The sequence below is a fragment of the Podarcis cretensis genome, assembly GCF_951804945.1.
Source record: "Podarcis cretensis genome assembly, chromosome: 9".
NCBI lineage: Eukaryota > Metazoa > Chordata > Lepidosauria > Squamata > Lacertidae > Podarcis > Podarcis cretensis.
The window spans coordinates 2783781-2809965 of NC_137178.1; the positions used below are offsets into that span (position 1 = coordinate 2783781).

The 26185-nt window shown below is 48.1% G+C and overlaps 1 protein-coding gene across 3 annotated transcripts; it reads left to right on the forward strand.

Moving 5' to 3' along the window:
* Positions 1-877: 877 nt before the first annotated feature.
* On the forward strand, positions 878-25917 carry CDC25B (cell division cycle 25B). Of its 3 annotated transcripts, XR_013842456.1 has the most exons (17): positions 878-1410; positions 3788-3897; positions 5841-5892; positions 11957-11998; positions 12773-12809; positions 13349-13459; positions 13597-13713; positions 14478-14621; positions 15709-15786; positions 17580-17759; positions 19023-19118; positions 19597-19659; positions 20558-20656; positions 22236-22369; positions 23137-23248; positions 23428-24260; positions 24335-25917. XR_013842456.1 is itself a non-coding variant. In XM_079990922.1 (16 exons), exons 1-16 carry the CDS (start codon positions 1226-1228, stop codon positions 23566-23568), a joined length of 1701 nt encoding a protein of 566 aa, XP_079847048.1. In that variant the 5' UTR covers positions 878-1225; the 3' UTR covers positions 23569-25917. The 3 variants fall into 3 exon arrangements, 2 of the variants coding, with proteins under 2 accessions (XP_079847048.1, XP_079847049.1); XM_079990922.1 differs by having other exon boundaries at positions 23428-25917; XM_079990923.1 differs by having other exon boundaries at positions 879-1410; positions 17583-17759; positions 23428-25917.
* The last annotated feature ends 268 nt before the right edge of the window (positions 25918-26185 follow it).

Here is a 26185-nt window from a genome sequence, read left to right on the forward strand (position 1 = left end):
TAGATAATAACATTATTAGTCTTATCCGAACCCCAAGCCATCTGAAGGCCATGCTGTTGTTTGTTTAATGTTTTATTATGTTTTTATATATGTTGCAAGCTGCCCAGAGTGGCTGGGGCAACCCAGTGAGATGGAAGGGGTATAAACAGTAAAATTATCATTATGGAAGGGGTCGTTTCTGTTTCCAGGGCCAAATTCAGGTTTGATGAGGCCCTAAACTACTGAAGGTAATGGGGCCATTTATATGTCCAGCTGTCTTTTGTCAACAACAAATTGTCGTCGTTTTTTGTGTTGAATATATGCTATATGGTCATTTATGGACCTAATAGGTATCTAAAGCAATATGTATTTTATCAGAGGAACTTGTTTTTTTATCTTATATTTTGGAAATGTACATCCAGCTTCCCCCCCTTTAATTTAGTTTCGAAAGCCGTTTGCACATAACAAAAATATGCATTTTTATCAAAGTAATTTGTTTTTTCATCTTATATTTTGGAAATGTAACATCCAGGGGTTTTTTCCCCCTTTAATTTTTTTTTGGGGGGGGCCCCCAAGAGAGTGAGGTCCTAAGCTGCAGCTTGTTTAGCTTATGTGTAAATCCGGCGCTGTTGGAGGGCGTGCAACCCTGCCCCCCCCCCCGCTCGCCCTTTTTCCGGGCTCACACGTGCACGTGCATCGTGCACTTTTCTCGCGGTGCCCCCCCCCCCCTTGCAAATTCCTCCTCCTTTCTTCCCGCGCCGCTGCCATTGGCTGCCCAACATTCTCCTCTTGGCTCTGTTATTTTTCGAATATGCAAGCGGCGCGGCGAGGGATGCGGGCGGAGCATCCGCGGATGCGGGCGGAGCATCTGCATCCCGCCTCCCAGCCGCCTATAAAACCCCCCCGCTCGGGGCGCCGCGCATCCTTGCTTCCTCTTGTGCAACGAGCATCTCTCTCCTTTCGCCCTGTCCTCGCAGCGCCAGCTTTTGAAAAGAAGCCTCCGGGATATCTCTATTTCTGCTTCTCTCCAAAGCACCATCTCTTTCACCAGGGAGCACGTCGGCGCGGCAGCCTCTCGCCGAGCCTGGATGCATGCTCGTGGGAACGCGCCCCGACACGTGTCTTCGCAACCGAAGCGGGCAGCCATCATTCCCTCCGATCGGATTCCTCCTTTGATTTTCGCGGCGCTTCGAGAAAGAAACTCGGAGCCTCCCCAGCCTCTCGCCTTTACGCGCAGCAGCCCCAGATGGAGACCGCCCGGGTACCCGCGGGTTCCCCCCCGGCCTGCCGCGAAGCCCGGAGATCCAGGAAGACCCTCGGCTTCCTCGCCGTCGGGCCCAAGACCCTTTTCCCGGACGGCGACGGAGCCGCCGCGATGTCCCCGGTCACCACCTTGGCACTGAATATGGACAAGCTGACCGGCCTGGGCAGGTAAGACCACGAGGACTAGCGCCTTGGAGGAGGAAAATTGGGGATCTTGCAGCTCTGCGGGGGGTGTGTGTGCTTTTGCAGGAATTTAGCTTTGCATGTCATTTTGTGCATGCAGGATTTGCCCGGGGGTGGTATAAAAACACACCGGGCCTAAAAGGAAACCCCTTATTTTTGGGGGGTGGGGGGTGGGGAGTACGTGTCGCTTTTTGCAAGCGATCGAGCAGTCCGATCCTCCAGAGGCGCGCGTGGCTTTATTCCACGCGAAAAGGGGGAAGGGTAATTTGCGGGATAGGGGGCCACGTGCGCGCCTTTGCAACATTGCAAGGTTTTTTTTTTCTGTGCGTTTGGAAAAAAGCAAGAGTCTGTAACCCCCCCCCTCTTCCTGCCCCCCCCAACTTCTCTCCTGGGTGGAAAGAGCGAGCAGCTGTTTTGCAGGGTTTGGGGGCCCCCATGGTCTCTTCCATTTTTACAAATCTCTTTCTACTCTGTGAATTGGGTGCTTGAAAGGCCCAGCTTGCAATCTGAACACAGTGGCGTGTGTTCAGTGGGTAGTGAAGCCCCTACTGTGTATGGGAGAAAAAAACGAGAGAATTTAGCAGAGAAGCCACTTTTTCTGCCTGCACAGACGCAGCACTGGACTTCAAGCACAAAGACAGGCTGGTGGGGTCTCAGGCAAGACCCTAGCCCATCCATTTCCCTTCTCCTGGGCTCTCTGTGTTTTCACCCACTCCCTCAGGGGTTTTGGCCAGAACATTTTTTGTGCAGCTGGGTGGAGGAAGAGGAAATGGGTGCGAGATATATTATTTTATCTCTGGGCCTGCAGTTAACCTTGCCCAAGCAGCTTCTCCCATCAGGCTAGCCGATCTGCCCCATAAGTTAATCATTGAGCAGCTGGCATCTCGCTGTGGCTTACGATAAGGTGACTGGCACTCTGTACGTTGCCCAGAGGCCTGAAACTTGGTCAAGCGGAGCTGTGACAATCTGGAACCCAGGAAGTTGCAAAGGAGTAAGCAAGCTTTCTCTGTTTCACAAAACTCTTCCCCAGATCCTTTTTTTTAAAAAAAAAAAAGTAAAACAGGGAAGTTAGTTGAAAGGGGCACGATTGCAACACTTAAGGTGGGAAGCTCTGGGTTCAAATCTATGCTTGGCTGTAAAGCTATTCTTGGGCTGAGAGAGTGGCTGGCCTAAAGGGAAAAGGTAAAGGACCCCTGGACGTTTAAGTCCAGTCAAAGGCGACTATGGGGTTGCGGTGCTCATCTTGCTTCCCCAATTTTTTAAAATTCCTTTTATAACACAAATAAACAACACAAACAGAAAAACACAACAATACAAACAGATTATTGTCTTATCCTTATTTTTTCAAAACATTGTTAGGTGGGCTTCTCCAAGTCCCCCCTATCTGATTTTCATTTCACCTCATCTTTAGCAGTTTACATATCATAATTTCTAACCATTTTTTTAATCACACTTACTTTAACCATAAAAAACCTCCACATTTTATCACTTACAAATAATACTATTTTAAAATACACTACTTCTAACCCTACAGCCTAAATCCACTTCCAAAGCTATTCTAAGATGTAAATATTAACATATTTTTTCAAATATTCCTTAAACTTCTTCCACCGTCTCGGAGTCTCCCGGTCAGTTCGGCAAGTTCCATATAGTCCATCATCTTCATCTCCTATTCTTCTATAGTTGGTAAATCTTGTTTCTTCCAATTCTTCGCTAGCAATATTCTTGCAGCTGTTGTGGCAGACAGAACAAAAGTAACATCCTTTTTTGGGATTTCACCCCCCACTATACCAAGTAAAAAGGCTTCTGGTTTTTTTAATAAATGTGTTTTTCAGCACTTTTTTCAGTTCATTATAAATTATTTCCCAGAAGTCTTTTACCCTGGGGCACGTCCACCACATATGGCAAAAGGTTTCTTCTTTTTCTTTACATTTCCATCATCTCGCTTTTGAGCCGAGGGAGCCGGCGTTTGTCCGCAGACGGCTTTCCGGGTCATGTGGCCGGCATGGCCAACCTCGCAGGGTGGTTGTGCAGGTGAAATGAGAGCAGGAACTATGACTTTCTCTTGGGCCTCCTTGGAACCAGGAACCTTAGCTCCCATCAGCGCCCCAGACAGCAGGATGGGAGCTGTCGTCCGAACATATGGCCATGGCTGCCTTGGAAGGACAACGTGATTTTGAACAAAACAGAAGCTATGCTTTTAATATTTGATGTTTTATTATGTTTTTATATAGGTTGGAAGCCACCCAGAGTGGCTGGGGGGTGTCAGATGGGTGGGGTAACACTACTATTTATTATCAATAATAATAATAATATATTCCAAGTTTCTTAATCACTGGTCTTTTCTCTTCTCGGTTTGCAGTGATTGTGACACCCCCAAGAGAAGAAAGCGGTTGGGCCTTGACTTCAAGAAAGAGTGGTCCTCGCAGGATTCCGTCTCTTCTGAGTCTTCTCAGGAATCCGGAGATTCAGGTCGGTGTTTGGAGGTGGCCGCCAACTGCCTTCCCCAAAGGGGGCTCCTGTGCTTCACTAAACTATGTCAAGGGGGTGTTAAGAAAAAACTACCTGCTCACTGTGTGGGGAAGAGATGGGATTAGGAGAACAGCCCCTGTTGAATTGCCTTCCAACCCTGTAGTAGTAGTAGTAATAATAATAATAATAATAATAATAGTAATTTTTTATTTATACCCTGCCCTTCCCGGTTCAAAAACCGGTCTCAGGGCAGCTAAGAACAAATTTAAAACACTTAATTATAAAAGCAGCATAAAATACAGTATAAAAACATGAATAACAGTATGGAACTTTAAAATGGTACTGGGCAGAATCATAAAGTTGGAAGGGATCCCCCACAAAGCTGGGGAGACTAGTGTGTCTCCCCTATATTATGTTAAATAATAATAATAACTAATTTTGTATCTCCTTTCATCCGATGATCACAAGGAGGTTTGGTTTGCAATATAAAAACATAAAAATGCACGTCATAGTAGCAAACAAACGACCCCAATTGATAGTTTTATCTCTCTACCCCAATTAAAGCAGCTGCGAAAGGACGGGCTCTTATTTTCTGGGAAGAGCAGTTCTGAGTGTTGTCTTTTTTTCGCTGATTAAATATGTCGATTTTGCCATCTCGGCTAATTCTAATAGGCACCCTTCCATTGCCGGTCGTAATCTCTTGGAATGCAAAGGCAGCTAACCGCTGGTCCTCCAGTTAAGCGTGGGACTAAAATTCCCACCCTCCTTGACCATTGTCCGCAGCGTCTGGTCTGATGGGAGTTGTAGTCCAAAGATTCCCGGAGGGCGCCAGTTTGGGGAAGCCTGAACAGAGAAACTTCTTGCTGGTTTTCCCACCTCGTTTATCTCTCTTGATAAGATTCCAGAAGGGTTCCTGGACCATATCAGCAAACCTTTAATCTGTAAAAGCAGGGCATTCCCAAAAGCATCTGAGACTCTCCCTGCAGTTGTAGATCAGGGGTTGGCATGGCCTGAAGCAGATGATCTGTGATCCAGGATTACAGATACTATATGATCTGGGATCAGGAGAATGTGTGGCCTTTTTCAGGGTGGCTAAACTCAGACCATATCAATTATCTAGGGGGTGCAGTAAAAGGCGGGGAGGGGGGCGTCGGAGGTGTAAAGTGCATTAATCCAGGGGTCAGCAAACTTTTCCAGCAGGGGGTCAGTCCACTGTCCCTCAGACCGTGTGGTGGGCCAGACTATATTTCTTTTGGTGGGGGGGATGAACAAACTCCTGTGCCCCACAAATAACCCAGAGATGAATTTCAAATAAAAGGACACATTCCACTCATGTAAAAACACACTGATTCCCAGACTGTCCATGGGCCGGATTTAGTAGGTGATTGGGCCAGATCCGGCCCCCGGGCCTTAGTTTGCCTACCCATGCATTAATCAAACTAAACAGTTTGAACCATTTTCTTTAGTGGGTTGTTCATGCCGCAGTTCTGAAGGATGCTTTTTATGGAGTAGGGGGCACTGGGGCTCCGTTTATGGAGCTTAAGGGTGCAGTGTTCAGAGTTTTTTGGGGGTGTGGGGAATTTAAGTTCCGTAATACCTGAAAAAGTCCAGGGTTTCCGCGCACCTGGAACACAAGAAGTGCCCCTTTCCTTCCCAAGCCCTAAATCTTTGTGTGGCAGCCCAAATATACGCCCTCTCTCTCATTGCCCCTTCAAATGTTTGCACCCCACCATTATCCCATAAGCTCCCGAAACCTAATGTGCCTTCTGGAGCCTCTTTGTAGCTCTTCCCAGAAATGTCTAGTTTTGTCAGGCTCCTTAGTGTAATATGGCATTGGAAGAGAAGAGCCCCACGGAAGACCTCAAAGGCTGGGGGGCTCCCTTCCGATACTCCTCGAATCTCTCTTTCCTCACGGGAACATCTTTTTGTTGTTGTTGACGCAGGCATGGGCCCGGATTCCCCAATGGAGCCAGAGCTGGAGATCTTGGAAGATGTGTAAGTTGAATTTTTTTTTTGCTGATCCTTGAAGGGTAGGGAGGTGTTGGTTGTTTGGTTTCAGCCCCCAGCAGAAAGGCTTTAAATGAGGATTTGATGGAGCGTGAAAAAGCGTTAATCCCGAGGCTCTGTCTTTTGATGCAGTTTGCTGATACTTACTTTTAGTTTGCCAGCTTCTTGGAGCAGAAAGGGCCAAGGGGTTTTTCCAAGAAACAACAGAAAATGGCTCAAGAATTGTGTTGTGGAAGGGGAGATTATTGGGTTGCTTTTAGTTTTGCTTTTATTATTTATTCTTTTATATATTGTGATTTTATGTCTTGAACCACCCTGAGATCTAAGGGTAGATCATATTATTATTATTGTTATTGTTATTGTTATTACAACTAATAATGAGATCTACATCTAGATCTCAGGGTGGTTGACGACATAAAATCACAATATATAAAAGAATACATAATAATAATATTAATCATCATCATCATCTCTCTCCACCATTATTCAAATACAACCCCCCCCCCCAAAAAAAATGGTGGCCTGCAGAAGATGTGCAAAGACGATGAGCCGGCCTTGTTGAAGAAAGGACCACTGGTCTTTAATTCAATTTAGGTTGCCCATGTGTCTCTTTCCACCCCCAACCCCCGGGGGCGAGAACATGGCAACTTCCCCTAATTTGAAACCTGTGTCATTCTCATTCCTGTTAACTGTAATCTGGGCTCTGTCTGCTGTCCCATGGACTTGCACCCAGAATGCATCTCCTGAAGTTCTTCGGCAGGAGCTATGCTGGGCTCCAAACCAGTTTCAGACCTGTAGTGTAGCCAAAGGGGGGTGAAACCTAAAAAGATTTGGTTCTGTTCTTTGGGGATTGCTCGAACCTTCCTGCATTTGCTGGAGAGGGTGAGGTATAGCTGGTTTCAGGTTTGCTGTGTGTGGCAGGTTTATGGCTTGGTTGTTTTCAGGTGACTTTTCAAAGCTGAGGATGTGTTTTCTGGCCCTCCTAATCCCTTTACTGCTTGTGGATTGGCGTGGCCTTTGTTCTCTCCTCGAATGTATTTGAAGTGCCCAGATTTCAATACTTTGAAATGCTGGTCTTCGCTGGAAGTTTGCATCCACTGTGACTAATCCATTTCCCATATCGCGCCGGCATTCCAGGGTGTGCCAGAATGCTGTTCTGTGCCTAGGGCTGCGCACAACAGTCCAAAAATCTGCTTGCATGGCCTCCGGTAGCATAAGTAGAGAATCTGTGTGCAGGCGCTTGAAATCGACACCAAATTTGTAGGGTGCAATGCACTTAATGGATGTGACAAAAACAGCATGAAATACAGTATAAAACGTGAATAACAGTAAATTCAATTTAGGGGAGAAATCCATCCAATAAATATTAGATGATCCCCAGGGCTAGCTGGCTAAATTAGTCCTATTTGGGCCAACAAGGAGACCAGGGGAGAATTAGCTGTGGGATCCCAGAGCGGGGAATCTTCATAAAAAGGGGAGGGGGAGGGAAGGAAGGGGAATATAAGATCAGGCTAAGTTCAAATTGAAAGCCAGGTGGAATAGCTCTGCAGAAGGAGGTTAAATCCTTCAGGGCCCTGGTCTCATGGGACAGAGGATTCCACCAGGTCGGAGCCATCACTGAAAAGGCCCTGGCCCTGGTGGAGGATAATCTGACTTCCTTAGGGCCCGGGATCTCTAAACTATGGTTATTCGTGGACCTTAAGGTCCTCTGCAGGGCAGACCAGGAGAGTTGGTTGGGGTCCCTAGAGTCATCTAGTCCAGTCCCCTGCAGATGCACTTATATAGTCAGGTTGGGCCAGGCCTCCCTCGCCTCCAGCGAGCCGAGAGGGGTTGACAGGTGTGGTCTTGTGGGAAAACGGGCCTCTCCCATCTCTCAGCAGCCTTGAGAAAAACCAGTCTCCGTGGGAGAATTAAGAGCGCTCCACCTTTGCCAGCAGAAAGCAAAAAACTTTGGGCCATGCTGCTGCCAAGAGATGGTTCCAACCGGTATTTTTGAAACCTGCCCTCCCCAAAAATAGGTGTGGGGCTGGACCGCTGTCTAGTTCTTGGGACTTGATGGGTTAAGGTCTTAACCGCACTCCTGATGGTTTCCTGTTGTTGTCGATGTCTTCAGAGTCTTAACAGGAAAGACTCTGCAAAGTTGTGGCCAGGATGACGCTGAGAGTTTCCTTTCAAAAGGTTGCTTTGCTTTCGAAAGGCCGCCTGCTCTTACCCTATCTATCTATTTCGTAAAATTCGCACAGCGCCGGATTGAAGAAAATAACACTCCCACCTCAAAGTAGTTTGCAAGCAGTTGGGAAAAAAAGAGAGATGAAATTATCAATGGGAAAAACCAACCACAACAATTTAAGACAGTTAATAAAAAGTGTGTGTGTTGGGAAACCACAGCAAATTGCATTTCTTATTTTACTTGAATGCCCAATATGCCAGAGACTCATTGGGCCTGGGGGGTGGGGTGAAACGTGTGTCCTTTGGGAATCTTTTTCCTTCTGTTTCTCGCCCCCCCCCTTCTGAACCACAGAAGACTGGGTCATGCTGAAAGTACTGCAGCTTTTAATCCATTGCTGCAGCTGATCAGTTTGCCAACATTTTAGAAACTTGATTAAAACTCCCCCTCCCCATTAGTTGGAGGGGCTGAAGGCAGGCAGGCACCCCATGGCACTCGAAGGGCAAGCCAAGTCAAGCCAGCGTTTTAAGGGGGGGGGGTTCTGAAACCAGGGCCAGTCCATCTGTGACAATGGAACCTTCCCAAATGCTGGAGGTTTTTGGAATTAAGGCAAGTTTGTCTGTTTCCCTCTCAATACAGCGTTGACACACTTTTTTTTGCTGGGCAAAATGTATCCTGTTACAGATAGGTAGCCGTGTTGGTCTGCCATAGTCAAAACAAAATAAAAAAATTCCTTCCAGTAGCACCTTAAAGACCAACTAAGTTAGTTCTTGGTATGAGCTTTCGTGTGCATGCACACTTCTTCAGATATCTGAAGAAGTTGGTATCTGAAGAAGTGTGCATGCACACGAAAGCTCATACCAAGAACTAACTTAGTTGGTCTTTAAGGTGCTACTGGAAGGAATTTTTTTATTTGGTTTTGAAAATGTATCCTGTTCCCCCATTCCTAATATTATTTAAAAAGGCACCTTTTTGAGATCGTGCAATTAGAAGCTTCTCTCGCTTCCCACAACCGAAGGGCTGGAGATTTTTTTAAAAAGTGGGTTCGGCTTGATCTTTTTCAAGTTAAAAGTCCCCTTTTGCACCTGCCCTGTGGGGGGGGGGGGCGTTTCTAGCCTGGCAGCTGCAAGGCGGGTGAATGGGGATCGGAGACAGATGGTTGGAACTCCACCCGCCCCCTTTATTGAAGCAGGGAAACATCTGCCTGGATTTCTGAGCCACAGCCTCTTGTTGAAAAGCTTGCATTCCTTGGGAGTGTCCTGTTGAAGGACCTTAAATACTTCTCTTCCCTTCCCAGCCTTCTGCCTCCTTCTCTTGCATTCATCCATCTTCCAAGGTGTTGAAACGGGGCTCCTTCAAGGAGGCCTTTTGTACTTGGGGGGGGGGTACAGACGCAAAGGGGGACCTGCTAGGCTGCGACTTGCTTGTGTGCAGGTTGAAGGGGAGAATGGCAAGAAAAGCCTTGGAGAGCCCCCCCCCCCACGTCTAGGTGGCTTGTGAGAAGTGGCCTTCCATTGGGGGGAAGTTGGCTGTGTTCATTTTCTGTATTTATAGCCCAGCTTTTCCTCCCAGGAGCTCAAGGTGGCATCCATTCTTTTCCCTCTTTGTTTAACTGCCTCCATACAACATCCCTGCGAGGAGGCTAGGCTGAGATAAGACAGCGATGGGGCCCTCGAGGAGACACCTAGGGAGCTTCACGGCTGAGCGGCAGGATTTGAACCCATGCCCTCGTCCGACACTGTAACCACTACACTGCACTGTCTCTCTTCTGTCTTGGGTGCATTGGGGTGGGTGGAGATTGCCTTTGTGAAGAGTCTGCAGCGAGGGGTCAGATGGGCTTTGAATTTTATTGTATTTTAGTTAGGTTATTGTATTTTAGTCTTTTGTTGGAAGCTGCCCAGAGCGGCTGGGGAAATCCAGCCAGATGGGCGGGGTATAAATTATTATTATTATTATTATTATTATTATTATTATTATTATTATTATAATATCCATTTTCCTTTTGGTTGGGACCTGCAGTGACTTGTGTGCGTCTTCCTCCAGAGCAGGCTTCCTCAACCTCGGCCCTCTAGATGTTTTTGGGACTACAACTCCCATCATCCCTAGCTAGCAGGACCAGTGGTCAGGGATGATGGGAACTGTAGTCTCAAAACATCTGGAGGCCCAAGGTTGGGAAACACTGATCTAGGGCAACCCTATGTGTTCACGTAGCAAGCCAGCCCTGGACCACTACACAGTGGCTTCTCCTGGCCCAAATAGGACTAATTTAGCCAGCTAGCCCTGGTGATCATCTAATGTTTATTGGATGTATCTTCTCCCTAGATTGATTTTGAATTTTGAATTTATTGATACTGTATTTTATGCTGTTTTTTGTTGCATCAATCAAGTGTTTTAAATTTGTTGATAGCCGCCCTGAGCCTGGTTTTCTGAACCGGGAAGGGCGGGGTATAAATAAAAATTTATTATTTATTACTGTGCTCGGATCCTGCTTGCCGGTTTCGCACAGGCAACTGGTCAGCCGCTGTTTGACTGGACCACATGGGCCACTGGCCTGATCCAGCCCTCTTGCCATCCTTATAAGTGATCTGCGGCGCGTGGCTTGCTGCGTCTCCTGTTGCGCAGCCCTAGCTGAATTAAGCCAAACCTCCGATCCTCCGTTGCAAATGTTGCTTAACAGCAGAGGGGAATAACCTGGCGATGGGTGTGTGTGTTCAGCAATAGCCGGGGGGGGGGGAATTGGGTTTGTGCCACGTAGCTGGCAGATGGCACCCGGGAGAGTCCCCACCCCGATTTGCAGCAGCACCCGCTGCCATGGGAATGCCCTCGTTCTCCCCACGCCTCCATGCAGAAAGGGATCTTTGATCCTCTTTCCTGGGGATCCTTGAACCAAGGCCCCCTCCCTCCTTTCCCAAAGCTGGCAGCAGCTGGCAGCCGCTTTCATGTCTCCACAAAGACCACCCTGCAACGGCCCGGGCCACGCTTATTAACTCTCGAGTGGCCACAGCGCAAGGGGGCCCATCTCAGGGCAGCTGGGAAACATTCTCTCTCTCTCTCTCTCTCTCTCTCTCTCTCTGTGTGTGTGTGTGTGTGTGTAACCACTGCACAGCGGGAGACAGGAATGGCTGAGCACGGTATGGCTATAGAGGAGCGGGATCTGAACTCGGCACAAAAAAGCAAGGCGTTGGGCAACCGTGCTTTTAGTTCTGAAGTGCAGAATTGAAAAATAATAAAAGAAAAATGTGTAGCTTTGGTCAGCTGACGGATGGCCTTCCTTGGTGAATTGCTTGATTTAGAGAGCAGGCAAGGCGGCAGAAGTTTGCAACAGGGGAGAAAGAGGGGGGGGGAGTTTTCTTCCCTCTCCGCCTAAGGTCTGAGGCAGCTGCATGTTGGGAGATTCGGGATAGATAGAACAAAGTCCATCTTCGTGCAGCACATGGTTAGACTGTGGAACTCCCTGCCACTAAACTGGATGGCTTTAGAAGTGGATTAGGAGAAGGAGGAGAGGGTTATGGCCGCAATGGCTCTGCTCTGCTTCCACAGTCGCTCCTGATTCCCACTTGCTGAAAAACCACAACAAGTGGGAGCGCTGCTCTTGTGTTCGAATCCTGCTTTGGAGTTTTCCCTTTGGGGCACATGGGTCGTGGCCATTGTGGACTAGCTGGGCCTGATCCAGGAAGGCTCTTTTGATGGTCTTAAGTTGTGTGCCTTCTTTATGAATGGGAGGATTTCTGCCTCCCTCTCTGCTTTTGGGGCAACGCAGCCCAGATTAGGGTGTAGCTGGCCCTGATTCGCACCCACGCTAGCCCACACGGCACCAGCAACACATTGGGGGTGCCCCTTGGCACTGAGCGAAACATGCATGATTTTCATGTCTTCATCCAACAGGTTTGAGAGGAACATGTTCGGGTCTCAAAGAGTCTTCAGAAAGTAAGTGCTTTACATCCTACAGTGGCACAATGACCCAGGAAAGCCCCCTGACTCTTTCTCTCCCTCCCCCTTTCTCCTTTGAGATTCTTTCAAGCCCCCATCCTTGAGGGCTTCACCCTCCCACCCACTCCTGTCTTGCTTAAGAAACCATCTGCTACCTTCTGCACGTTGCCTGAGCACGCCAAGACTTGCAGACGCTAATAATATTGCAGGGTTTATTATCTCCAGGTTTCTGGGTTTGGTGGGTGGGCTTTTTTTTCCTGTCTCTGCTCATTATTGTTGTTATTATTATTGGCAAAGCTCCCATTATTTCGGCTGGGGTGATTAACTAGGTCGCCTATGCATGCAGCAGAATCGAGCGGCAAAGGTTTTCCTGGTCTGCATGCAGGAAGCTGCCTTGTACGGTCTTAACTCGGTATTGCCTCCACTGATTGTTAGCTGTGTATCTGCAGGTTTTCATAGAGGCCCCCCCCTACCTGGATCTGCCCTTTGGGATTGTTGGGGTGTTGTTGAGAGGCTGCAAATGTCCCTTTTGGAAATTGCAAATATATTTATCCCGTTCCAGATATGAATATCTTTTTATGGAACATTGCAAAGCGATTTGAGAAGAGAACATCAACAATAAACACAGCAGTTTCATATGTAAAAAACAAATTTTGAAAACTTCCTAAATAATTTCAGACCGGGCACAGATTCAGAGTAGGATAAAAATCTCCAGTGGGAGAGAGTTCCAAAGTCTGCAGCTGACGATGATTTCCCTCTTTTTCCTTGCAGTGATTATCTTCCCATCAGAAGAATCCAGTCTTTGCCGGTAAGTTTATCAGCTGTTTTTTTAAACCAGGAAGCTTTGCTTGGTGCCTCCTCATCTTGAGAAGTGGGGACGGAAATATTCTGTACATGCTCAGGAGCAAGGGAGTCTTCGTGCAACTAGGCTGAGTCCTAATTTTTCAAAATAATAATGATAATAATAATAATTTATACCCCGCCCATCTGGCTGGGTTTCCCCATCCACTCTGGGTGGCTCCCAACAGAATATTAAAAACATGATAAAACGCCAAACATTTTAAAATTTCCCTAAACTGGGTTGCCTTCAGATGTCTTCTAAAAGTCAGATAGTTGTTTATTTCCTTGACATCTGATGGGAGGGCGTTCCACAGGGCGGGCGCCACCACCGAGAAGGCCCTCTGCCTGGTTGCCTGTAACCTCACAGTGAGAACTGCCAGAAGGCCCTTGGAGCTGGACATCAGTGTCCTGGCTGAATGATGGAGCGTGGAGACGCTTGTCCTGTGGGGTTGCCCATCAGAATCTAAACCTGAGTGCAAAACTCATCATCCTTCTGTGGCTTGACAGGTGCAGTTTCTGGGCTCAAGTCCCACGCTGAGGAACATTTCCAACTGCAAGGAATTCAAAAGGCCAGCAGCAGCCGAGACGGACTCTGGCCTCCAAGGCAACGGGGGAAATGTAAGTGGTGAGAACTGTGCCTTCCTGGTGCAACCCCCTAACCCCCCCCTCTCCGCCCACTGCGCGGCGCTGCTGAAGGGTGACTTCCTCTCGTCCTTCCGAAAGTTGCAGCGCATCTCTACTTCCTCCCCCTGCAGGAAGGTGCCATCTTCAAGAAGCCCCTGCAACCTGCGGGCAGGTTGTGCCTCTCCGGTGGTGGGGCTGGCAAGAAGAACCACTTTGCACAGAGGCCAAACTCTGCTCCAGATCTCATGGTGAGTGTGCTTCTTTTGGGTAAGAGCAATACTTTCTGATTTATTTGTTTTTATGCAGTTTTTGGTCGCCTCTCGTTTCCCAGGTCCTAATTCTTGGCGTTAAAGCCAAGATGGATTTTTGGTTCTCAGCCGGATGATAACTGTGCCTGTAACTCTTAGCTGAGGTTAGATGCAGACATGCACAGTCCCAGCAGTTGCTGCGTTTTGGGAGAAAATTTGCCATGTTGAGCATTGCACTCAATTCTTCAAGAATTGGCAGGGGGGGGGGAGAGAACAGCTTTTGTTGCAGAAGTGGCGAGCATAGAAACCCCCCAGGTTTTTTTCCTTTTGCAGCCAATTGTTAACTGCCAATTAAAGTCACATAGCTGGGTTTAAGCAGGTCTAGACAGACCCCGGGTGGGAGATCTCCTGGGATTCCTGTTACTACGTTTGATGAAGAACAGGAGATATGCCCATAACAAAATGAACAAGGTGGAAGGGCAAGGTGCTTTGAAACAAACACACAACGGTGGCTTTTTTTCAGCCCCCTCCCATTTCATGTCTTTCACTGTTGCATGTTTTCCTCGTCCCTCCTGTCCCTTTTTCCTCTTGTGCTGTGTCTTTTTAAGATTGCAAACCCAAGAGTAATGCTGCTGAATTTATTATTATTATTGTTGTTGTTGTTGTTATTTTAAAAAGCTACTCTGGGAGCCTTCTCGTAGGGCATAAAGGATTTTAATAAATGCAAAATGTCTTGATGGTTCTGTGTTCCTTGCCCCTTTCAGTATTCGAGCCCAGAGAAAGAGAACAGGAGCCCAGGGTCTGATAGCCATGTCTACCTCCGCCGTTCGTCCTTGACCTCCTTCATGGTTGACGAAGATAATGATGATGATGGGTTTTTGGAAATCCTGGATGAAGAAGACCTGAAGGTAAGGCTTTTAATATCCTATCTTGTGTCAAAGAAAGCAAAATTGTGTCTGCTTGAACTGTAATCCCAAGCAAGGCCGACTTGGGAGTAGATTTCAGTGGTGCAAATTCCCAAAGAAACCTGGTTGGCATTGCAATTTAACTTTCACGGCTCACTCTGCAAACCTCAGCCTGTACCACCATTTCCGCTGCTGTTTTTTGATGTCTGCGTGCGAACTGCTGTTTTTTTTTTTGTTGAGTTTCCTCCAAAATAACAAAATTCATTAGACTTGTCTGCTTGTTAGGCGTATAGAAGGGGAGGAGCTGTGCTAAACACAGCTGGCCGATTTTTGAACTTGTCTTTGTGACCTGGATAGAAAATATACTATCAATACTGAGATTTTCTCTGAATTCTGTGTGGAGTTTGTCATTGCTTGCAGCTCGGACTCAACAGAAGGCAGTTTTTGTAGAATTTCTACAAAATTTTGTAGAAGTCCCAAGGGAACAGCGCTGTGGGTCTGTGCAAGGACCGCCTTTTTGTATGACATCCATATTCCAACCTTCCTCCGAGGAAGTTAATGATGGCATCCACAGTTCTCATCCTTGCAACAACCATGTCAGGCAGGCTAGGCAGAGAGATGTCAGCTGGCTGAAGAATCACCCTAGTGGCTTAAGAGAGAATTCGAACCCTGGTCTTCCAGGCTCTAAAACAACAAGTAAAGAATCCTTGGCAGATCTCTTGTTACTTGATCCAGTAGCATCACTATGTATGGCAGCTTCGAATATACAGATAAGAGTACTGTCCTGTGTTGTATGTGGGGCAGCCATCAAAAAATGGCCCAGTAATCAGCTAGCACAGAATATTTTGTTCTCCTAAGCTTTTAAAATGGGCTGCTTTGATTCCTTTTCTTTGGCTGTCTTTCTTCTGGTGTGTTTTGAGGCTCCCTGCTTGTTAGATTTAGCCACTTTCTCCTTTCATATCGCTGTTGGGTTTTCTTTGGGGTTCCCCTGCCCTCTCTTTCCTATTGCACAAACCCCCAGCCTGGGGTGGGGGTCTCCTGAGCCAGCCCCGCTTCAATAAATGGGTCCTACTTTCCCTCCCTCCTCCAGGGCGATGGAAATTTCCCGTTGGGTATGGAGAACTTGCTAATGGCCCCTCTGGTGAGGAAGGAAGATGAGTCCAGCCTGGTACGTGACAGTGCCGTGTTAACACCCTTTGTTTGTCCCTGTCCCCCCCCCCTCCAAAAAAGAATTTATTCTGTGGGTGACCAAGGTCTTGGTACTGGTGTTGGCGTGGCATTTTAAGGAAGAGAAACTTCAGCTTGAGGGCAGGCCTTCCTTCTCCCTCGTTCTTTCCTCTCCTGAGATCCCCATCTCCTTCCCCAGTGGGGAGTGGTGGTGGGATGACAACGGGTGGTAAGAGCGGGAGGACTGGGAAGAAGATGTGTTGGAAGATCAAGAGGCAACAGGGCTCAGTGAGCAGGGAGAGACCAGGGCAGAGAGCAGCCCAGAATTGGAGGCAGAAGCAGGAGAGAGGTAGAGATGAATCTCAAAGAACCAGGAGAGGCGTGAAGAGGGCGGAGGAGAGGTTGGCTTCACAGAGGCACAGTTTCTGATTGCTTGGGGGAAATCCTGGAGAAGAGGAGACTTAGGAAGCTATGGGGAATCAGGGACCTTCAGTCTCAACAACTGCTTCATGGGGGAAGACCTACCAGATATGAGTTGCTGTCCTCATTAGGCCTGAAACCCCTGTGCAGATAGTGTTTAGGGAAGTTTTTAATATGTAATGCTGTACTGTTTTTAACACTGATTGGGAGCCGCCCAGAGTGGCTGGGGAAACTCAGCCAGATGGGCGGGGTATAAATAATAAATTATTATTATAAATTATTATAGTGTGTGTGTGTTTTTTTGCTAATAGAGAGTTATTGCAGTGGGGTGTTTGGGAGCGGGCCGCTCATTTCTGGAGCTTCTTGCAAACTGCTCTGGATATGCTAGGGCCGGATGGCCGCCTGGCCTTCCAGCTACTTGCTGAGATTGAAACTGTCTGCATGGTTAGCCTGTTTCAGTGACTCCTATGTCCTGGCAGGGGCTGATGGAAGTTGTAGTTCGCAGCCTCCGGAGGTTGCCAGGTCAGCAAAGCCTTGCCCCACTTTTGTGAGGGGAAAGACAAATTGATTCAAGCCTTCCCCATGTGGACCTTGAATCTTGCTAAGAAACAGCGGTGGAGAATTTCTAGAATCGTTGTGTCGGAAGGGTCCTGGAGGTCATCCATTCTAGACCTTTCCTCCTGACCCTGCGATATTTCCACAAACAGTATATTTTTCGAGGCCATGTGCAATGGCTTTGTCTTTGTTGCATTTTTAAAAGTCTGTATACCGTGTTTTTCGCTCTATAGGACACACCTGACCATAGGACACACCTTGTTTTAGAGGGGGAGAACAAGAAAAAAAACATCTCTCCTGCCACTTCGCTGAAGGGGCGCTGCGCAGAGAGGGGGAGATTTTTCCCCCTTGTTCTCCCCCTCTAAAACAAGGTGCGTTCAGTGCGTTCAAGGTGTGTTCAGTCGCCTTCAGTGAAGGCAATCCAAAGCCTCCGGAGCGTAGCGGAAGTTCCCGCTGTGCTCCGGAGGCTTTGGGTTCCTTTCGACCTGCTCTTTGGGGCTGGCGGGGGAAAGCCCGGCTCTCCCCCACTGCCAGCCCCAAAGAGCAGGTCGGGGAGCAGCAGAAGGCTGCGCAGCCTTTCCGCTGCTCCCCGAGCTTGTTGGGGCTGGCGGGGGAAGCCCAGGGCCCCCCCCCACAGCCCCAGGGACCGCACATTCGCTCCATAAGACGCACAGACATTTCCCCTTAGATTTTAAGAGGGGAAAAGTGCGTCTTATGGAGTGAAAAATATGGTAAATAAAAAGTACCGTGCCAAGGTCGGTCTATCTTTCATGCAGTATTGGAGTCTCATGATTTCCCTCTTTCTCCCCCAAACTGGAGCAGAGCCCCCTGGGAACCGGCAAATGCCGCCGTCTTTTCCGCTCCCCGTCCATGCCCAGCGCTGTCATCAGGCCCATTCTGAAGCGGTTGGACCGGCCCCAGGACAAAGAGACGCCGGTGAAAAACAAGAGGCGGAAGAGTCTGGCTGGCGGCGCCATCGAAGAGAAGGAAGAAGAGCCGGTAATTCATGCAACAGAGGCTGCCTCACAAGGACGTGGGAAGAGGGAGGGGTTGGAAGCGGCCATAAAGGGAACAGGGCCTTTGTAGGGGTGGCTCCCTGCTTGTGGAACGCTCTCCACATCTGACACCATCGTTGCATATCTTTATGCGCGAGGTGAAAACGTTCCTCATTCACCAGGCCTTTGGCTTTGAACCATCTGTGGCCTTTTTGCAGGGATATTTTAATGTACAGTGGTGCCTCGCAAGACGAAATTAATCCGTTCCGTGAGGCTCTTTGTATAGCGGTTTTTTCGTCTTGCGAAGCAAGCCCACTGACAGCTTAGCGGATTAGCGCTATTAGCGGTTTAGCGGCTTTTAGCGATCAGCTGTTAAGCGGCTCATCAGCTGATAAGCGGCTTAGCGGCTTAGGGAAAGGGGGGGGGAACCCGCAGGAACTCGCAAGACATTTTCGTCTTGCGAAGCAAGCCCATAGGGAAATTTGTTTTGCGAAGCGCCTCCAAAACGGAAAACCCTTTCATCTAGCGGGTTTTCCGTCTTGCGAGGCGTTCGTCTTGCAGGGCACCACTGTAGTTTAAACTTTCAGATTTTTCTTTTTGACGTGTGTCTTTTGCTTAAGATGTTGGAGGTTGCTTCGAATTACTGCGGCAAAAAAAGGCAGCTAATGAATTTAAATAATAATATAATTGGGGGGAGGCAGGCTGCTGGTGTGAAGGCTGGTTGAGCCCCTTAGCTTGCCAAGTCCTAAGGGCTTTTTCTGGCCCCGTCTTTTAAAATGGGTTGCCACATATTTCTTCTGAGGTTGTGCTCAATTTCTGGGGGCTGCATCAGAAGAAAGGGGTGGCGGCAGCTTTTTGTGGGTTTGTTTATTTCATTTTGCAAGATTTGTGTAGCTCTTGACTGCAACGAAAGTTTCAAAGCAGAATATAGTGATAAAATTATCAGTTGTTATTTAAAAAGCAAAAACCTGGGAGGAGATTCTGATGTAGCTTCTGCCCAAATGACTTGCCCTTTGCTGGCACCCAGGAAGGAGCCTCTGCTGGTTTTAGTGGGAGAAAGTCCCCACCTCTGGCCTTCTGGGTGTCAGTGATCTACAACTCCCACCATGCTTTGCCATGCTTGCTGTGGCCGATGGGAGTCGCAGTCCACCAGCACCGTACAGGGCCAATGGTTCCCTGCTCCCTATCTCGGGAATCTTACTGGGTTTGGCACCCTGGATGTGGCCGCAGAGCCTCCCTAACAGTTATTTTTGTCCGCTTTTCCTAGAAACCTCGGCTGGTTCGCTCTCGCTCCTGCTGCCCCAGCGAGATCGCAAACATCTTGGACAATGACCACCGGGAGCTGATCGGAGACTTCTCAAAGGTACCGGCAAGAATCCCGCTCTTTGCATCCCTGCAAACCGTGTTAGGTTATGCTATGCTATGCGTGCACTGCCTTTTGGCCAGAAAAGACTGCTCGCAGTACCAGTGCAAACACGAAACAATGCAAAAATCGAATGAAATCGGAGACTTCCGGGGTTGGCGCCTCCGGCAATGGCGGAGCTCCTCCGATCGGGAGGAACTTGCTCCGTGAAAAGTAGGGTCTGACCGCCACGGCGAAGGCGGAGACCCATAGAAATCACAGGCGGAAGAAGCCTGTGAACTTGGGATTCGGCTGGCACCATTCGCGCCTCCCCTACTCACGGGGAAACCCTGTTTTGGGGATCCGGAGCGACGTGGGGTGAGTGGTGCGGTGCTTTGAATCGACCGCTTCTTTCACGGAGTGAAGCCGCATTGCTATTGTCGGAGAGCGCTGACCGTAGCCTTTCAGAAGGACTAAAATGCATTTGTTTCCCTGCCAGGCTTACGTTTTGCAAACGGTGGAAGGGAAGCACCAGGACCTCAAGTACATCTCTCCAGAAATGGTGAGCAAGTTTGGAATCCAATATCCTGGGCCTCTTTAGCACAAAGGACCTGTAGCTCTGCTTTCTGCAGCTGTTGGGGCCACCACCTTGAAGACCTGGTCATACAGCCTTGCTTTACCCCATGGATTTTGCGCCCCAATGCAACTGTTCAAAAATACTATAATGGGGGAAGGAGAGCTGGGAGGAAATTCGCACCTGGAAACCGATGTGCCCTGGTTCTGACCAAACTCGGCCTCCTGGAGCAAAATATACACCTGGAGTTTGGTCAGAATTGAGTCTACACTTCAGGTTAACACTAAAAACATTACTTCTGGAACATGAGCCACCATAGTCGCTAGAGGGACATTAAAATTTGGGCTTTTAAGACTCCTACCAAATCCTACCTATCAATTTGATTTTTGATTTCATTGTTACTCACGTTTTATACTGTATTTTATGCTGTTTTTTGTAGCATCAATTGAAGTGTTTTAAATTTGTTGTTAGCTGCCCTGAGCCCGGTTTTCTGAACCGGGAAGGGCGGGGTATAAATTAACAGTTATTATTATTATTATTATTATTATTAGAGTATATATTTAAAGTAGATAATTAAATGAGCAAATTAAATGAATTTGCAGAAGATGATAAATTTAAGGAACCGCAGAAAGAGGGGGAAGGAAGTTGAACTTTGAAATGTTAAAATGATTGTAGAACTAATGAAATGTATAAACGTGAAAAGTATTAATAATAATAATAATAATAATAATAATAATAATAATAATATAAAAAAGTCTGGCACCAGTGGCGTCTTCCAGGCTGCACTCCCAAGATGGCAGCAAGCAGTGCTTAAAGTCTCCGTTGCAAAATAATACAAGTGATTCTGCGTATGGCTTATTTTTTTACTGTTGTCCTTTGCCCACAGATGGCGGCTGTGCTGACAGGCCAGTTCAGCAACCTCATTGAGAACTGTGTGATCGTGGACTGCAGATACCCCTATGAATACGAAGGAGGCCACATCAAGGTGAGCTCTCGGCCTGCTTGAGGTCACCAGCTGGAGTCGGGTGCTGGACTGTATCTGCCCTGGGTTTGAGGAACCTCCCCTGTCCCAAGCGCAGCTCAAAGGGCGGAGGGATCACCCTGCCAGAGTCCAGCCCGGCTTGGGACCCTCCTGGTGCCAATAAAACAACATCTGTCACGGGTTGGAGGATTGTACAGGACACAGGGCACCAGCGGCTACATTTTTGTAGTATTTTAGTTGGGTCGTGTTGCCAATAGGAGCTGGTTGCTCCTTCCATACGACGCCCCACCTCTGGAAACCCCAATACGTGGTGCTATTCCCAGTGGGGGCATTTGTGGGGTGGGGGCAACCCCTCAAAAGCCAAACTAAGCTTGTTTTTAAAAAAGAGAATAAGCCCAGTATGCCTCCTGAGAATTACTTCTGACCCCTGAGGTTCGTGGCCCCATCCCTTCGTGTAATTTTGGAGGTGGAAGGGGACACCAGGGGTCATCTATTCCAACCCCCTTCACTTCCCACGACCGACTTTGGAGGAAAAACAAAACCTTGCATCATTTTTCTCTCTTATCAAATTGTGTTTTCCTCCCTGTATCCTCAGTGTTTTGTAAACTGTATATTGAGGGATGCTTTTTTTAAAAAAATAAATCAGTGGTGGCCCTTGCATTTGGTGTTGTGTTTGACGTGCAAAAAGGCTTTCTTTTGCTCTGGCAAACCCCTCCTGTGAGGTAGGCTATTCCTGTTGCCTGCAGAGCCCGCCTTCCAGGCTACCAGAGGAGGTCTGGGAAGTGGTGACCTTTCAACACCTCTTGTCCCCCAGATCAATGTCCAGCTCTTCAGCTGCTGGCTTCCTAAAACTGGACCGCATTTCAACAACAACAACAATAATTTTTTTATTATTTGTACCCTGCCCATCTGGCTGGGTTTCCCCAGCCACTCTGGGGTGGCTTCCAACAAATATTAAAAATACATTAAAATGTCACACATTAAACACTTCCCTAAACAGGGCTGCCTTCAGATGTCTTCTCAAAGTCAGATAGTTGTTTTTCTCTTTGACATCTGGTGGGAGGGCGTTCCACAGGGCGGGCGCCACCACTGAGAAGGCCCTCTGCCTGGTTCCCTGTAACTTGGCTTCTCGCAGCGTCCGGGCCGAACAATGGGGGTGGAGACGCTCCTTCAGTTCATTTCAATTCAAGTTCAAGAGTCCTGGCGAAGCACAAAATCCATGCCCCTATATCACTCTCTACTCCTGGACTAGCCAAGGGCTTGTTGACATCTTCCTATCCAGGGGGTTGGACTGGATAGCCGCTGGGGGATCCCTTGATTCTACAAAATCGGAAAGTATCACGCTAGAGACTTAGCATCAAGTGGCAGTGAGTCTTGGGCGGAAAGTCTGAGTCTTGCTCACCCACAGAAATCTTTATTCTCTTAAGATCGATTCCCATATTTCAACAAGCTTCGTATTCTGTTGCATACCTGCACTTAAAAGTGTGTTTTGCACACCAGGTGTGGAAGGGAGGGAACTGGTGATGCTTTTTGCTATGGTTCTGTTTGATGGATCCTGTCCTGACCCTACCTTTTTCTCCAGGGCGCTGTGAACCTTCCTCTGGAAAAGGATGTGGAAGAGTTTCTTCTCAAGAAGCCCATTGTGCCGTGTGACCCGGCAAAGAGGGTGATCGTTGTTTTCCACTGCGAGTTCTCCTCCGAGAGAGGACCCAGAGCGTGAGTAGATTCTGCCGCCTCCTCTCCTGAAACCCAGCCACTCCCAGTTTTTCTGAAATAGGTGTTTTCAGATTTTCGTTTCCTTCAGGACTAGGAGCTTGAAGTGGAAATCTTATTATTATTATTATTATTATTATTATTATTATTATTATTTACTTATACGCAGCCCTCAGGGCGGCTAACACCAATAAAATCACAGTAAAAACATAAGGGGGGAAAGGGGGGGGGGAGAAAAGAAAAAAACCAACTTAAAATGCAATTTAAAATGCAGCCTCATTTTAAAAGTAGCCCATAGATCAAAACCATAAGGGGAGGGAAACATAAGGGTCAGACTGAGTCCAAACCAAAGGCCTGGCGGAACAGCTCTGTCTTGCAGGCCCTGCGGAAAGATGTCAAGTCCTGCAGGGCCCTAGTCTCTTGTGACAGAGTGTTCCACCAAGTCGGGGTCAGTACTGAAAAGGCCCTGGCCCTAGTTGAAACCAATCTAACCTCCTTGAGGCTCGGGATCTCCAAGCTGTTATTATTTGCAGACCGTAAGGTCCTCCATGGGACATCTCAGGAGAGGAGGTCCCGTAGGTACGTGGGTCCTAGGGCTTTAAAGGTCAAAACCAGCACCTTAAATCTGACCCTGTACTTTTAGTCCTTCGATGCCAAGAACAGCAAGAAAACCGTGTGTGTGTGTGTGTGTGTGTGTGTGTGTGTGTGTGTGTACCTGCATCTCCATATTTAAGATTATGTGTGTTAACAATTTGTGCTCTCCTCCACAGGTGCCGTTTTGTCAGGGAAAAGGACCGGGCCAGCAACGATTACCCTTCCCTGCACTATCCTGAGCTGTACGTCTTGAAAGGAGGCTATAAAGAGTTCTTCCCGCAATATCAAGTGAGTTTTTCACGATGGGCTTAGACAAGCTGGAAGGTGTGCAGAGGAGGGCAACGAAAATGATAAAAGGCTCTCTCTCTCTCTCTATATATATAAGACCTAAAAATTCTTATAACAGCAGGAACCCCAAAAATAAACTAAGCAGTGTTTGTTCTCCTCTTCCTTGCCCCCCAAACCAGATCCACTGTGAACCCCAGAACTACCGCCCGATGCACCACAAAGACTTCAAAGAAGACCTTCGCAATTTCCGCCTGAAGAGTCGCACATGGGCTGGGGAGAAAAGCAAGCGAGAGTTGTACAGCCGCCTCAAGAACTTCTAAGGCGGGGAGGGAGTGGTTGGGAAGGGGGGGATATTTGGGGAAAGGGGCTGCTGCTGCTGCAGTAATTAAGGAGCCAGCCATTTTTTCCTCACACACTTAATTCAGGGTGGACTTCTGCAGCGCGGGAAAAACAATCGACGTTTCTTTTTTATTTTCTCCCACCGACTGTGCTCATTTGGATTCTGGGATTTGCTTTTTGGGGGAGGGTGGGGGAAGTCGCAACTGCTTATCTAAACAGCAACTCCAGCAATAGCGATACCTCTGGGTCCAGCGGGCTGGAACCTGCCTCAAATGCTGTGAATCTCCCTCTGCCGGTTTGGGTCTTTTTCTCTCTCTCTGACCCCGGAGATGTGTTTCCATCGCCGGCTTCTGAACCTTTTCTCCGGAAAAACTTGGGGGAGAATCTCCTGCACCCTCCGGCTTGTGACACCGCCTCCCTTCAAGAGGAGGGGGGAAACTAGGCAGCTACTGGGAAACGTCCACTATAGGGGCAACGAGGAATCTTGCCCCACAAACTGCATAGGAAGCGACATCGAGGTTGTGCATGGTGTGTTGTGCATGAGCCCCATCGAAGGGCCTGTCTGCTTGGAGGCGAGGATTTCGGAGGCCAAAATGCGCCCGGGAAGCAAGTCTTTTCCTCTCTCCTACCCCAGGACTACCATTGAAAAGAAACGCAGTAAGCCAGCCAGCCTGTGCTCCTGGCTGGGGAATCTGCCTCCCACCTCTAGTTCTTCCACCCCAAAGTGTGGGGGCAAAGGTTTATCAGCTCTGTCCATAACGAAAGCTTCTTTCCAGTTGCACACCGCAAAGGACCGGGGGGGGGGGGCGCGGAAAGCACTTAGAAGGAATTCTTAGTTTGCACAGATTCCCACGTTCTGTGTTTTTGCAACGTTGAAATCGGAAAGTAGAACGACGTTGTGGGATACATCACTCCTATCAGGCTCTTCTGAACCCTTTTTTATGTGTTTATGTTTTATGTTTAAAACATGCGTGCGTTTTAAAAAATTGGGGGGTGCGTTTAATTTTTTGTTTTGACCGCAAACCCATTTTACCAATCTTTATTTCCACTGCATGTGGCAGATGCATGGAAAACAGAGATGTACCTTTTAAATTTGGATGCAGTTTATTTATAGTGAGCCCAGGATGATGGGCAGAGATGACACAGAAGTTCTGAGCGGAAGGGAAACATTTTGAAGAAAAAATTACTGTGTTTTAGTATTTGGGGGACTGTCCTCTACGAAAAGCCCCCAACTCCCCCCCAAAAAAACCTGCCAGTATCTGGGTGACAAGGAGTCTAAAGGGCTTCAGTATTAGGAATTTTAGCAGTACTTGGCACTTGGAACTATCCCCCTGCCTTGGAAACCCAACCCTGGAGCTCTGAAGAAACGTCTTGTAGCTTGACTATTTTTGCGATTGAGGAGAGGAAGAGCCCTCTACCTGAATGCTGTATGTTTCTGTCTAGAGAGAAAGGACTTTCCGTTAACTGATTTGTAGCGTGAGAGGCCAGGCCTTTGCTCACTGGTCAGGCTTAGATCTGTCGCATTCTGTGTGTGCCACCAAATTGTTGGAGACTCTGGACTTTGAACTGTTTACTGCCCGTTGGTGGCTTCCAACTTGTGTGCTTGTTGCACTTGTCTCTTAATAAACCTCCACATCACTGTGATAAGCCCTGCAGCCATTGCTAACCAGATGCATGGGACTACAACACCCATCATGCCCCTTGTCTGGCTGGGGCTGAAGGGCACTGTATTCAAAAATGCCTGGAATGGCGCGCGGTTCCACTGCCATTGTTGACCGACCTAATTCTGGACGCGGCTCGGACCCGGTTGCTGTGTCTCCCGCGTCTTCACGGTGGCGCTTAATCTCTGCAAGTTAGGAGCCATCGCTTCTACTGTGAATCCTGCATCATCCCTGGGTTGCAGGGAACCGGGGAATTGGTGCCCTCCACCTCGCGCTTGAAGTTCCCGCGGAGACCCTGCTCTGATGCAGAGGAAAGGCCCTATTTATGTGTGTGTATATATATCTATTTATGCTCATGGTTCATGATCCTGAAGCCCACACTTGGGTTTTCTCTGCGTCGGGGTGACCATCTGTAAAACTCTTGAATCCGGTTTGGCATCAAAGTGTGTATTAGACTTGTGTTTTCACCTGGGGGGGGGAGAGGGGCTTTCGGATATTGTAAGAATGATGATTGTTTGCTTTGTACACCCAGTGTGTGCTCTATGCACCCCTTAACATTTCTTCCATTGGAAAAAGGAAAAACGCTCTTTTTTTGTCCCTTTGCCCCCACCCCTAACGCTGTTGTGTGTAATCAGGGAGTGAATAAACTGCGAAGCTGTTTCAGAAAAAGTCTCAAATGCTGGTCTTTGTGCAGAGCTTTCCTGGCGAGCTGTGGTGGTTGCTCCCGTTTGAAGCGGGAGATTCACAGAATCGCAGAACGGCAGATTTGGGAGGGAACCCAAGGACATCTAGTCCAGCCCCCTTCAGTGCAGGAATCACAGCTAATCACATGATTTCCCCCTCTATTGTGTGAATGCAACTTGACTGGGGTTGGTGATTTTTCCACAGGGCTAGTGCTTTTTTTCTTGGGGGAAGGAAGCAGAGGTACACATAGCCC

Excerpts from the sequence above, each read along its gene's own strand:
- CDC25B (XM_079990922.1), top strand. The coding sequence starts at position 1,226 with ATGGAGACCGCCCGGGTACCCGCGGGTTCCCCCCCGGCCTGCCGCGAA. Across the intron at positions 13,714-14,477 it reads ACTCTGCTCCAGATCTCATG|TATTCGAGCCCAGAGAAAGA; the intron begins GTGAGTGTGCTT and ends TGCCCCTTTCAG. Across the intron at positions 20,657-22,235 it reads ACGAAGGAGGCCACATCAAG|GGCGCTGTGAACCTTCCTCT; the intron begins GTGAGCTCTCGG and ends CTTTTTCTCCAG.